At 37.2% G+C, this 12,859-nt stretch overlaps 1 protein-coding gene across 1 annotated transcript in view; it reads right to left on the bottom strand.

The window, feature by feature from the left end:
* Positions 1-12,859, bottom strand: part of Abcd2 (ATP binding cassette subfamily D member 2) — a 69,123-nt gene that overhangs the window by 45,632 nt on the left and 10,632 nt on the right. The window contains exons 3-6 of the mRNA XM_070038830.1: positions 8,265-8,386; positions 4,396-4,564; positions 3,551-3,645; positions 591-736 (exon numbers count right to left, since the gene is read on the bottom strand). Coding sequence (XP_069894931.1) covers positions 591-736; positions 3,551-3,645; positions 4,396-4,564; positions 8,265-8,386 — 532 coding nt within the window. The remainder of the gene's footprint in view (positions 1-590; positions 737-3,550; positions 3,646-4,395; positions 4,565-8,264; positions 8,387-12,859) is intronic.

Below are 12,859 nucleotides of genomic sequence, written 5' to 3' on the forward strand. Positions count from 1 at the left end.
ATGTCTCTTGTTCAAGTCTGATTTCATCTTATCAAAAGAAAATATTCCAGACTGTTACATTGTGTAGTGTCACTTCTAAAGCATTATGAACTGGACACGTTAGGAGAAGTAATGTCCTTTGCCTATGCTAACATTTTCATTTTTAAGCATATTTTAATTAAGATACTTAAAATTGTTACTCATGAAGCATAATCATAATCAAGACTTTTTCCAGGAACTCTTAAACATAAATGGACAACTTCTAGAGTGGAAGAATGTTGCCAGCCTAATGGGGAGGTATGTGAACTATCCAAGTACTCAGGTTTTCTGTGAGAATCTCCCATCTAAGACAGTCTATCCTTTGGAATAGTTTGCTATGCCTTCAAGCAAACATCTGTAGTCTTTGGATATATGTTATATCTCATCAGTTGTGAGAATGAAAAATAATACTATTGTGCCAGAAACTATTTTAATCAAATCAGTAACAAAAGATTTGGGGATTCATTGAATTTTTATTTCCTTAATCACTATCTCAGTGAAAATATTTATGAGATTGTCCATTGAAGAGTATGAGGAATGAAGATAATTCAAGAGTATTGAAAATGACCTACCTTTGTGGGATATAGAACATGTGCTGAGGAGGTGGTTTGTAGAGGGTCCCTTCATACACAGGCCAGAGCCCACTTAAAATTCGGAAGAGAGAACTTTTCCCACAGCCATTGGGACCAGTTATCAAAAGATGCATTCCTTCTTGTACCTAAAGTGAGAAATCAAATTACAAACTAACTACAAAATGTAAAATTACTTCACTTGGCATCATTTAAAAGTGGGTTTTTTTTTAACTTTTGAGAACATTCAATCACATGGGTGACCTCCCATGGGCAAGAAATCAAAGAAAAATGGTTTAGGGTTGAGAATCTCCAGTGTGGCTTTAACTAATGTCTAAAATGAATTGCAAAGAAGATGAATTTCTTGAAATAAATACTGGCTTTTCAATGTTTTTTGTTGTTGTTGATATGCCAATACTGGGACTTGGCCTTTTTTGCTGAAGGCTGGTGTTCTACCACTTGAGCCACTGCTCCACTTCTAGCTTTTGCTGGTTAATGAAAGATAAAAGTCTCATACATTTTTCTGCCCAAGATGGTATTAAACTCTGATCCTTAGATCTCAGCCTACCAAATAGCTAGGATTACAGGCATGGGCCACCATTGCCTGGCTTCAAATGTCTTAATTGAAATTTTGTTATCAGATATTCCACACATGTAAGGCAATTACAACTACATGGGAAAATAAGACCAATCATAAAATTTATATTAAATTTCATTAAATTTCTATTAATAGTTGATTAAACTTATATTGAATTCAAATACAACTGAAACTCATCTATTACTCTGTAAAGCAAAGTTATCTGAAGAGCTAACTAAATTACCCAAGTTTGTATTTCATCCATCACAAAAAGTCCATAGTCATAGACATGTTTTTCTGTGTACCATTTTATATGAAGGACTTGTGTGTCAGCAAATTTTGATAACCACAAGGTGTCTTGAAACTGATTCCTGTAAGATACTGTGTGCACATACATATACACATGTATACATGTATACATATATATAAATGATATTCATTCTCTATATACATAAACATTCCATACTTACAGTATCCAATGATAAAATAGTATTTTAGATGCTTTCTTTTTATTTTAATTAGTTAATTAATTAATGTTCCCTGTGACTTGATTTTGAACCAAGGTTTCCTGCTTTCATTTGGCTTGCTTGCTTATGGGTGGCACTCTTACCACCTAAGCAATGCCTCTCGTTCAGCATATTGTTGTGAATGGAGACAGAGATTCATGAATTTTTCTCCATGGGCTTGGCTTTGAACTGTTACCCTTCAGGTCTCAGCTTCCTAAATCGCTAGGATTAGAGAAATGAGCCATTGTTGCCAGGCTTGTTTATCATGTTTTAATTTTAGTTCGACTAAATGTCATGAATGTCCACTACATTTGGTGGGATGAAGAAGTTGTATTCTTGTGTTCAATAAAGGATATGGTGAGCAATAAGAAAAAAGGAATATCATTTAAAAGTTGATTTGCTTTTCCCTAAGAACAAATGTGTTATAGTCAATAAGACAATCAATGAATACAATATGAAAGCATGAGAGGCAAAAATCTGCAGGATATCTATAGCTATAGCTTTGTAGTAAATGGATATTAATACCCAACATCAGTAATGTGGATTTTTTCAATAGTGAAAACTCAAAGATGAAGGGCATCATATTGCTAGCCTCAAAGAAAATCCTGCAACAAGCCTTGAAAGAACTAATTTTACATGTGCTTTCTCTTTTACCAGACAAGATTAAGAAAGTTTAAATGTATACAAGCTTCCATATTTCCCAAATGACTTGTGGAAGATATATACCAGGCTGAGACATGCATTCACAAGATATTTTAAGAGGCACACATCTTTTAGGATTAGTGATTTCTAACTTAAGGAATTATATTTTAATGTAAAATATAATATAAAGTTGTGTTACTTTTTATTGATTTAAAATAAATAGATTTCTAGAGGAAGAGATTGTCATCATTTCTTTTCTACCCTCAAAATTAACAATATCATTTGCAGAAGAAAATTCAGTGAGTGAAAAATGTTTTTTACCTCATACTGTTTAGCAAGCCAGAGAAGTTATGCCACAAATATCAATACTAATTGGGCACTAGTGGCTCATGTCTGTAATCCTATCTACTCAGGAAGCAAGATCTGAGGATAGCAGTTCAAAGTCAGCCTGACAAGTCATTTAAGGATACAGGTGGACCTGTTGCAACAATGAGAAGTACAAGTTGTCATGTCGAAAACGAACTTTACAACTTTGGTGGGGGGAGGGGGAGGATTGGGTTGGGGGGGGGAGGCTGGGAAGGGATGTGAAGGGTAAACAAAGGAGGAGGCTGCAATGCTTGATAAGAAATGTACTCATTATCTTGCCCATGTAATTGTAACCCCTCTGTACAGTATGTTCACAAAAAATTAAAATTAAAATTAAAAAAAAAGTCTATGAGACTCTTTTTATTTTTTAGCCAGCAAAAACCAGGAGAGTAGTTGTGGCTCAAGTGGTATTTTCAGCTTAGTTTTCATAATCAAGACATAAAGGTTATTCTCCAAAGAAAGCGAAGCTAAATTTAATTCTATGAATCTTATGCTTCTTTTTCCTAATAGTAAATGTGATTCCTGAACAATAATCGTATTATTTTTGTAATTTCCGTAAGGAAAAATGAGAATTCATTTCCACATATTAATTTATGAAGACATTTCCTATTGTTCCCCTAAGTTACCTGGCATAGGCCCTCAGTGCACTGTACTTTTGATTTTTGACTTGATAATACAGCAATAGAAATTCTTCTTTTCTCTCTGCTCCTAGGAAGTAACTGCTTCTGTACCTGAGCCACTGTGCATACCTTTCTTGATTTCCCCTTCTTCCACTTGCTCTTCCAAGCATGTAACGTAAAGTACATGAATTCTGAGTTCTTTTGTTTTAGTGTGATAACAACAAATCAGAGAGTTTGTGAATATCATCTTACTTTGAAGTTTAGACTGGAAGCCACCACTTCTCCCGCTGGCGTAATTATGGGGACATTTTCACAAATAATTCCATGATCCACATCAATAACTTTTCCTATAATTAAGGATTAGCTTACGTTACAAAAGCTATCACAGTTTACTGCTAATGAAATGACTCAAAGTATAAGATAGTCTAATGGGTAGATGTAATTATATAGAAAATTCATATTAATAACTCAGGAAAATATAAATGGATGTGAAACAAAGTTTAATGGATATTTGTATTTTTGATACCTCTATGTATGAAATCTTTTTGAGAAGCACTATTTTATAATAGTCCAATGTCAACATCATTATGATAACACAGCTAAATGTCATCTTTTAAAATCCAGCCATATGTTTTACAGCTAATTTTTTTCTATTATCAGTTTTCCTTTGAGGAAAAAAAAATCTCCAAAAACAGAATCAAGAAATTGGATATTTTAATACATAATATTTTTAATACATAATGACCAAACATATTTAGAAACAGAAGATAATGAAAAAACAATTTTACATTTGCTCTAATTCTATATGGTAATTGAATTTTAAGAGCAAACAATTTATTCAGCAATATGTTTCTAATTGAAATTATGGAAATATTTTCCTAAATAAAAGTAGCATAACATTTTTATGGTATCTAGTCACTACCCTTCACATTACAATACTAATTTTAGGGATTGCAGCTTATATAATGTTTGCTATTTAAATATTGGTCCCTTATAAATAGTAAAAGCTATCTTCTAAAAAACAAAAACCCTTTAGCTCTGTTGATAAAATAATACTTAAATATAAGGAAACGATAAAAAGCAGTTGGGTTTGATACCTTTAATTTCCCGTGTGTCACTGAGGGGTAATTCTAGGTTAGTTCCATTCTTGCTCTGAGTTTCAGGCTCTTGAGTGACAGCAGCTCTTTTATAAATGCCTCTCTTTACTTCATCAAACACCCAAAACATATTATATACTCGAGCAGTATAACCTGCTAATTCAGTGACCTAAAAGTAATGAAGAGAGAAAAGTTACTATATCCATGATAGGCTTTAAAATAAGTATGGAATTATTTGAGCTTCTTGATGTAATTTTTTATTTTTATTTTTGCCAATTCTGGGGCCTGGGCACTGTGTCTGAGTTGCTTTTGCTCAAGGTTAGTGGGTGCTCTAACACTTTGAGCCACAGTGCCACTTCTGGCTTTTTCTGTGTAGTTTATTGGCGATAGGAGTCTCATGGACTTGCCTGCCTGGGCTGACTTTGAACCATGATCCTCAGTTCTCAGCCTCTTGAGTTGCCAGGATTACAGGTGTGAGCCACTAGAGACTAGTTTGATGTCAATATTAAAGATGCTATTTTATCATATGTGAGAAATAGATAATACATTTGATAACTAATGACACTAAAAGAACAAAAAAACTTACACAGCAATAAAGCTGGGTGTGTGTGTGTGTGTGTGTGTGTGTGTGTGTGTGTGTGTGTGTGTGTGTGTGTGGGTGTGGGTGTGGGTGTGTGTGTGTGTGTGTGGGTGTGGGTGTGGGTGTGTACCCATACCAGTCCTGGGACTTGAACTCAAGGCCTGGACACTGTTCCTGAACTTTTTTCCTCAATGGTAGTACTCCACCACTCTACTTTTGAGTTTTTGGTAGTTAATTGAAGGTAAGAGTTTCACAGGTGCTTGCCAGGACTGGCTTTGAACTGTGATCCTCAGACCTCAGCTTCCTCTGTAGCTAGGATTACAGGCATGAACAACTGGTACTCAGCATTAATGCAACTGGAACTGGAACTTTTTTTTTTTTTTGTCGGTCATGGGCCTGAACTCTGGGCCTGGGCGCTGTCCCTCAGCTCTTAGCACAAGGCTAGCACTCTACCACTTGAGCCACAGTGCCACTTCTGGCTTTTTCTGCCGGCTTTTTCTTCCGGCTTCTGTGGTGCTAAGGAATCGAACTCAGGGCCTTATGCATGCAAGGCACTCTACCACTGAGCCACCTTCCCAGCCCCTGCAACTGAACTTTTAAACACATAATAAATGTTAATTCGAGTCAAGTTTCAAAATGAGAAATGAGTCTTAAGGATCTTTTTGCCACACTTCTGATTTTAAATAGTAGAAAAATACTTTTCTTCTTATTATGAAATGAGTGTTTCTTAGCCAAACTGTTTGTTAAAATTCCAGTTCAGCTAGGGAAATATCTGTGCTAGAGGGTATCAATTTTGAAAGCCAGCTCAGTAAGCGCCCGGCTTAATGGTGACATTTGTATAAGTATTTTCATATGCAAAACTTAGGCTGTAATTTGAGTAGGTAGATGTTATTGTTTAAAAGTTATCTAGCCAGAGCAGGGTGCCAGTGGCTCATGCCTGTTATCCTAGCTACTCAGGAGGCTGAGATCTGAGGATCTCGGTTCAAAGCCAGCCAGGGCAGGAGAGACCGTGAGACTCCTATCTCCAATAAACCACTAGAAAACCGGAAGTGGCGCTGTAGCTCAAGTGGTAGAGCGCTCGCCTTGAGCTGAAGAGCTGAGGGATAGTGCCCAGGCCCAGAGTTCAAGCCCCACAACTGCCAAAAAAAAAAAAAAAGTTATCTAGCCAATTAACCACGGGAAAACCAGAAGTGGCGCTGTGGCTCAAAGTGGTAGAGCACTAACTGAACAAAAGAGTGCAGGGACAGTGTCCAGGCCCCAAGTTTAAGCCCCATGATCAACAAGGGGAAAAAAAAAAAAGCTGTCTACTGAATGAAAATAATAGCACTGCCATTGCATTTCTGTCTGCTTATGTTAATGGCTATTTAAAGAATAATTTCTGAAACATTATCTGGAAAAAAGTTTGCAGTTACAGGAAAACAAAGCTATTCAAAGGAAACATGGGCAAATACAAATATCTGAATAAGAAAAAAATACATGTCCAAAATCCAAATGCAATAAAAAAGGTAAGAAGCAATGAGTAGGTGGCATAATTATGGTATAGATAAGGTATGGACAGAGAGTGGTATGGGCAGGGTGTGACTATAAAAACCTGCAGAATGTGTTTGTGGACAAATTACTCCAGGATATAAGACAAAGGACTTGTCCCAGAAACTGACTACAAAAGGAATCCAGCTTGAACTCAGGGCCTGGATGCAGTGTCCCTAAGCTTTTCTGCTCAAAGCTAATGCTCTATCACTTGAGCCACAGCTCCACTTCTGGCTTTTTGGTGATTAATTGGACTAGCAAAAAAATTTAAAAATTATATCTTTCAGTAACTCAGTTGTGAAAGCAAAGAACAAAGTTTAAAACTTCATTATCTAGTAGACTCAAGGTTAGCTTAGAAGCTAAATCTGTAATAAGGCTCTAGCACTTTATATTGATGTGCAAACCTCAAGAGTAATTAATAGAGAGAAAGACTGTTGATAGGAATCTCTGAGTTGAATAAAGTGATTTTAATCTTAACCCTAAGGGATGTAGATCTGTTACCATTCTTCAGTAGCTACATACATATTGTACAAAGCATTAAAAGGAGCATTAAGAATACAAAGGTGATTAGACAACCCTTGTTGCAAAGGAACTCAAGGTCTGATGCAAGAGTCAGAACAATAGAAGGTGGTGCAATGTCAGTTGAGACACAGAGAAAGATGGCCAAGGAAGATCCAAACTGCAGGGGAGGCAAGGGGAGGTTAGAGGAATGAAAGAAGGCCTTATAAACCCCGGAAATCTTTTTCGGGGCTGGAAAGGTGGCTCAGTGGTAGAGTGCTTGCCTTGAAGTAGGCATGAAGCCCTGGGTTCGATTCCTCAGCACCACATAAGCAGAAAAAGCTGGAAGTGGCGCTGTAGCTCAAGTGGTAGAGTGTTAGCCTTGAGCTGAAGAGCTTAGGGACAGTGTCCAGGCCCAGAGTTCAGGCCCCACGATCGACAAAAAAAAACAAAAACAGTACAAGATTTCATCGATGAAGGATGGCTAAAGCTTGCAAGATACAGAAGTACTATTATTAGCTGACATGTTGAATGCTTCAAATGTATTGCATCAGGGGCTGTAGAATCTGGCTCAGTGGTAGAGGGCTTGTCTAGTCTGTGCAAAGGCCCTGGGGTCAATCCCCTGTAAGAAAATGAATTGTCCTCAGTACTCTACATTCATTAACTAGCAACAGCCCTTAATCAGTACCATCATCATCCCCTTTTTTTTTTACAAGTGAGTAAACAAGTACAGAGGGTTTAGGGAACTTAACCAAGCTCACTTAACTGGTAAATACAGAAGCAAGAATGTAAATATAGACACTGATTCCAGAGTCCATAGCTAAGGGATTTTTTTTTTTTACAATTTAAAAACAAATAATTCTACTGACAAAAAAGGGAAGAATCAAACAGTGTAGCAAGCAGACATGTACTTGAGAGGTGCTGCTTTAAACCTTGACCATACTCCTAAAGGCTGGCATATAGAAAAGGTATTCCTGAAACACTATGTGTACTTGTTAATTTACATTTTGCTTGATTTTATTTATTTATTTTTTCCAGTCCTGGGGCTTGAACTCAAGGCCTGGGCACTGTTCCTGAGCTTCTTTTTGCTCAAGGCTGGCAGTCTACCACTGGAGCCACAGCACCACTTCCGGCACCACTTCTATTTATGTGGTACTGAGGAATTGAACCCAGGGTTTCATGCATGCTAGGCAAACACCATCACTAAGCCATTCCTAGCCTACTTGATCTGACTTTAATCAGATTGACAAGAAATGCCAAATACCTCTTTGTAGGAAGACATAATCCTCTCAATTGCATCAGCTCCTGAGGCAAGCAAGTTCCGTGCAGTGGTGAAGGCTTCTGTTCGGTCACTCACCATGGCTTGCTTCTGGCCATCCTCTAGATCTAAAGTCAATCACACAACTACTGAGTTTCTCTTTCAAAGTAACTCAATGTCCTATTTTAAACAAACTAAATAATGGTGAAAACAGCCATTAATATTTCATTAGTACTAGCAATTTTCTAGAAATAGAACAAATGATTAAAAATTGAGTGCTGGATAAGTAGATTTTATTTGAAGGTCTCTTTTATTATCTTTTAAAAGGAGAGCTAGGGCAGTGAAATCTAGAGGAATGAAGAGGATTTTCATGTAGTTTTCTTTCTATTTTTCATCTATCCAACTCCTTGCAATCAGATAAGATACTACTGATCTAGTCAATGAATACTACTAATGAATATAACAAACATTCATGGTGTGGTTTCTTTAAAATACAAACTAGCTGGCCTTCAGTCTATACTCTGCCTTTCTCAAGATTCATCTATTTCCCAAACTTTGCCCTTCTCTGTCAGTCTTCTGATATTGGCATGCTTAATTTATTCTAACTTTAATGTACGTTTTTATTGCCTAGCTTTTTATTTTCTTAACTCTCCTCTCAAGAGGAATAAAACATCACTTAACTTTAATTATAGATTTTCCTAAAAAATGCTTATCTGTCTCTTCCAGTGGATTATCATTTTCTTTTCTTTTTTTTTTTTTTTTTTGGTCCAGTCGTGGGGCCTGAACTCTGGGCCTGGGCGCTGTCCCTCAACTCTTCAGCTCAAAGCTAGTGCTCTACCACTTGAGCCACAGAGCCACTTCCGGCTTTTTTCTTTTTGCTTATGTGGTGCTGAGGAATCGAACGCAGGGCCTCATGCCCAGGGCCTCATGCATGCAAGGCAAGCGCTCTACCACTGAGCTATCTTCCCAGCCCCATGGATTATCATTTTCTTGAGGGTCAAAACTCTTTCATGCTTAAATCCTAATATTCAGTACAGGACCTAGCACATGGTATTCCACAGTGTATAGTGAAGGGGTGGATGAATGGATGGACCAATGGACCAATGGATTGATTGACGGACACTGTTAGGTTCTTAGTTAAAAGCCAAAAATCAGACTAAGGCATGAATTCAGGTTGTACTACTTATGGAAAAGTATCAAGCTAAGTAGAGCAAGATACCCTCTCCATACCTAATTCTAGTCTTTAAAATGAAGGAAATAATAACTCATCTCAGCCTTTTGTCCCAGGGTTAAAAGTAAAAAAAGAGCCAGGCACTGGTTGATCACACCTGTAACCCTAGCTACTCAGGAGGCTGAGATCAGAGGTAGAGGTTCAAAGCCAGCTCGGGAGGCAAGTTCATAAGACTCTTATCTCCAGTGAACCACCAGAAAAGGTAGAGCGCTCCCCTTGAGCTGAACAGCTGAGGGGGAGTGCCCAGGCCCAGAGTTCAAGCCCCACAACTGACAAAAAGAAAAATAAATTAAGAGTAGTGTTAGTCAAATATGTGATCCACAGAACCTGCTGTAATGATGGTATCATTATCTTCTCTAACTACTGCTATTGTTGAACCAGGTTGTATTTCAACCTTTCTATCCAGTTGACTCCCTATTTGGGCCTGCAGTAAGATTATCTTTAGACTTCCAAATTAGATGCTACAAATGAATGAAGAAATCAGTCATGATGTGACATGGCCCTTAGACCGCTTGGATATTTATTTCTTCCTAGTTTATATGAAAAGTTCTGCTCCTGTGACAACACAAATATATAACTTCTATTCAGATATTATTAGGAGATAGTTTTACATGGACATTCCACCTCACCCCATCGTAATTGGTATCATCAAGAAAACTGATGACAACAAATGCTGGTATGGATATGGACAAATGAAAATTCGTACTATCTGCTGATATATATATATATATATATATATATATATATATATATATATGTATATATGTGTGTGTGTGTGTGTGTGTGTGTGTGTGTGTGTGTGTGTGTGTGTATATATATATAACTAGTCAAGGACTTACAGAATTCAGTATGGAGGGTGCTCAAAAATGAAAAAGAGAACTCTAATATGATCCAGCCACATATATATATATATATATATTTATATATTTATATATATATATATGAAGTACATTTCTTTTTATGTATAGTTTCCTATAGGAATATTGGTATGCCAATTTTTATCACAGCACTATTCATAATAGTCAGATTATGGAATAGGAATGATATTATGGAATACAGAATGTTAGGCTAGCTGCCTATCATAGTGTGAGTAGATGAAAGAAAATGTAGTACATATACACAGTGGTGTTTTACTCAATCATTGAGAAGAATCAGATTATGTCATTTGTAGAGTAGCTGATGGAGTTGGTGCTGATGTCTCACACCTGTAATCGCAGTTCAAAGCCAGCCAGGGAAGAAATCCATGAGATTCTTATTGCCAATTAACTACCCCAAAACAGGAAGTGGAGCTGTAGTTCAAAGTGTTAAAAGCACTAGCCTTAAGCCAAAAAGCTCAGAGATAGCTCCCAGGCCCAGAATTCAAGCCCCATGACTGACAACAAAAAGGGGGGGAAGAAAAAAGTGAAAAAGAAAAACATATAATTGAGACCATTATGTTAAATGAAATAAGCCAGTTTCACAAAGACAAGAATCAGAAAACAAAGACTAAGTAACATGGATAGAATCAGGGACTACTAGGGGTTGACCGAGGGGGAAAGGAGGGAGGAGAGGGGATAAGAGCAGAGCAACAATGGATGAATAGGACCGAGGATTGTGTATGCATGTATGGGAATGTCACAATGAAACCTTTTGCTAGTTACAATTAAGACACACCAAATGAAAAAAGGAAGAAAGAAAAAGAGACTGGGGAAAGAATGTGTAGTTTTTGTTTTTTTCTTTTTTTGAATATTTTTATTATCTTTAAAAGTTGCCATTCATATTTCCCCCACTTATTTTTTTTTGCTACAGAGTCTCGTTATATAGCCAGACTGGCTTCTTATGATCCCTCAGCCTTAATATAACAAATACTTGAATTGTAAGTGTCAATCCACCACACTCAACTTTAGAATTTCTGTGTGTGTGTGTGTGTGTGTGTGTGTGTGTGTGTGTGTGTGTGTGTGTGTGTGTGTGTTTATGTACTAGTCCTAGGGCTTGAACTCAGGGCCTGGCTTTTGTGTTCAAAGCTAACACTCTGCCACTTAAGTCACAGCTCAAGATTTTGGTGGTTAATTGAAGATAAGAGACTTTCCTGTGTGTGTGTGTGTGTGTGTGTGTGTGTGTGTGTGTGTGAGTGTGTGTTTATGTACTAGTCCTAGGGCTTGAACTCAGGGCCTGGCTTTTGTGTTCAAAGCTAACACTCTGCCACTTAAGTCACAGCTCAAGATTTTGGTGGTTAATTGAAGATAAGAGACTTTCCTGCTGGGGCTGACTTCAAACAGTGATCCTTATATCTCAGCTTCCTAAGTAGCTAGGATTATAGGTGTGAGCCACTGGAACCTGGCTTTTAACTCCAGAAATTCTTATGAATTCAGTTACACACATGATAAAATTTAGGTAATCACAAAAACAAAACAAAAACTAATATGGGATTCATGGCAAATTACTGAAGCAGTAAATTGTTATATCAGTTAAAACACTGAGAATATAAACTCTAAGCCCAAACTGGCTAATGATCTGAAATAGTCCTAGGACTTTTATGCATTTGGATGTCCAGTGGCTTTCATGGCAATCTCTGCTAAGAACAAAAATAACATTTGGGCTAGTAGCCGATATGGAATGGTTATTTTCACTTGCTTGGCAGATTAGTGCCTACTGGATTCTCTCCATGCTTTTAGCCATGACAAATAGTTTCCCATGAATTTCATGCAACTCTTAACTTACTGATTGCTTTTTGGCATGGACTGTGAAAACAGTGTGTCATATATGTCACAGTCATCTGCCTGTCCTCGGTGAAAAGGACAGATTCATCAGTGTCAGAGACATTAATCCATAGACCAAGCACAGTGCACATGCCTGCAAGGCATTCAGGAATTGAGGGGAAGGAGGATTGTAAGTTCAAGTCTTTCTTTCTAAGGGAGGAGGGGGAAGGGAGAGGGAGAGAGGAAAGACAAGGAGAGAGGAGATGAGAGTAGAGGAGAGCAGAGAAGAGAAGAGGGAGGAGAAGAGAAAAGCCATCCATGACCTAAAATCACTCACCTATTTTGTATCCTAAATCAACACACTTTACTTTCTTTGCCACATACATTTTAACCACTTTATAGAATATTCCCCAGTTAAGGATTCTGTATTTAATATTATACTTATTACTGCTACTTCTCAGTTTTGAGAGTAATAACTGTTGAAAACTAGTCCCATAACTGTATACTTCACCAAGAAGGTAAAGAAAGGGCTAATGTTTTATCAAAATACAGTTATCAAGATCCCTACAACTGTACAACACCAAGAATGAACCCTAACGGAAATTGTGCATTTTAGTTAGTAATAAATATTGGTTTATCCTTCATAACAAATATTCAACATTAAGATGTAAAGAATAGAGGAAACAACTGGA

Source organism: Dipodomys merriami, unplaced genomic scaffold (assembly GCF_024711535.1).
Source record: "Dipodomys merriami isolate MVZ:Mamm:240054 unplaced genomic scaffold, mDipMer1.0.p SCAF_10, whole genome shotgun sequence".
Classification (NCBI taxonomy): domain Eukaryota; kingdom Metazoa; phylum Chordata; class Mammalia; order Rodentia; family Heteromyidae; genus Dipodomys; species Dipodomys merriami.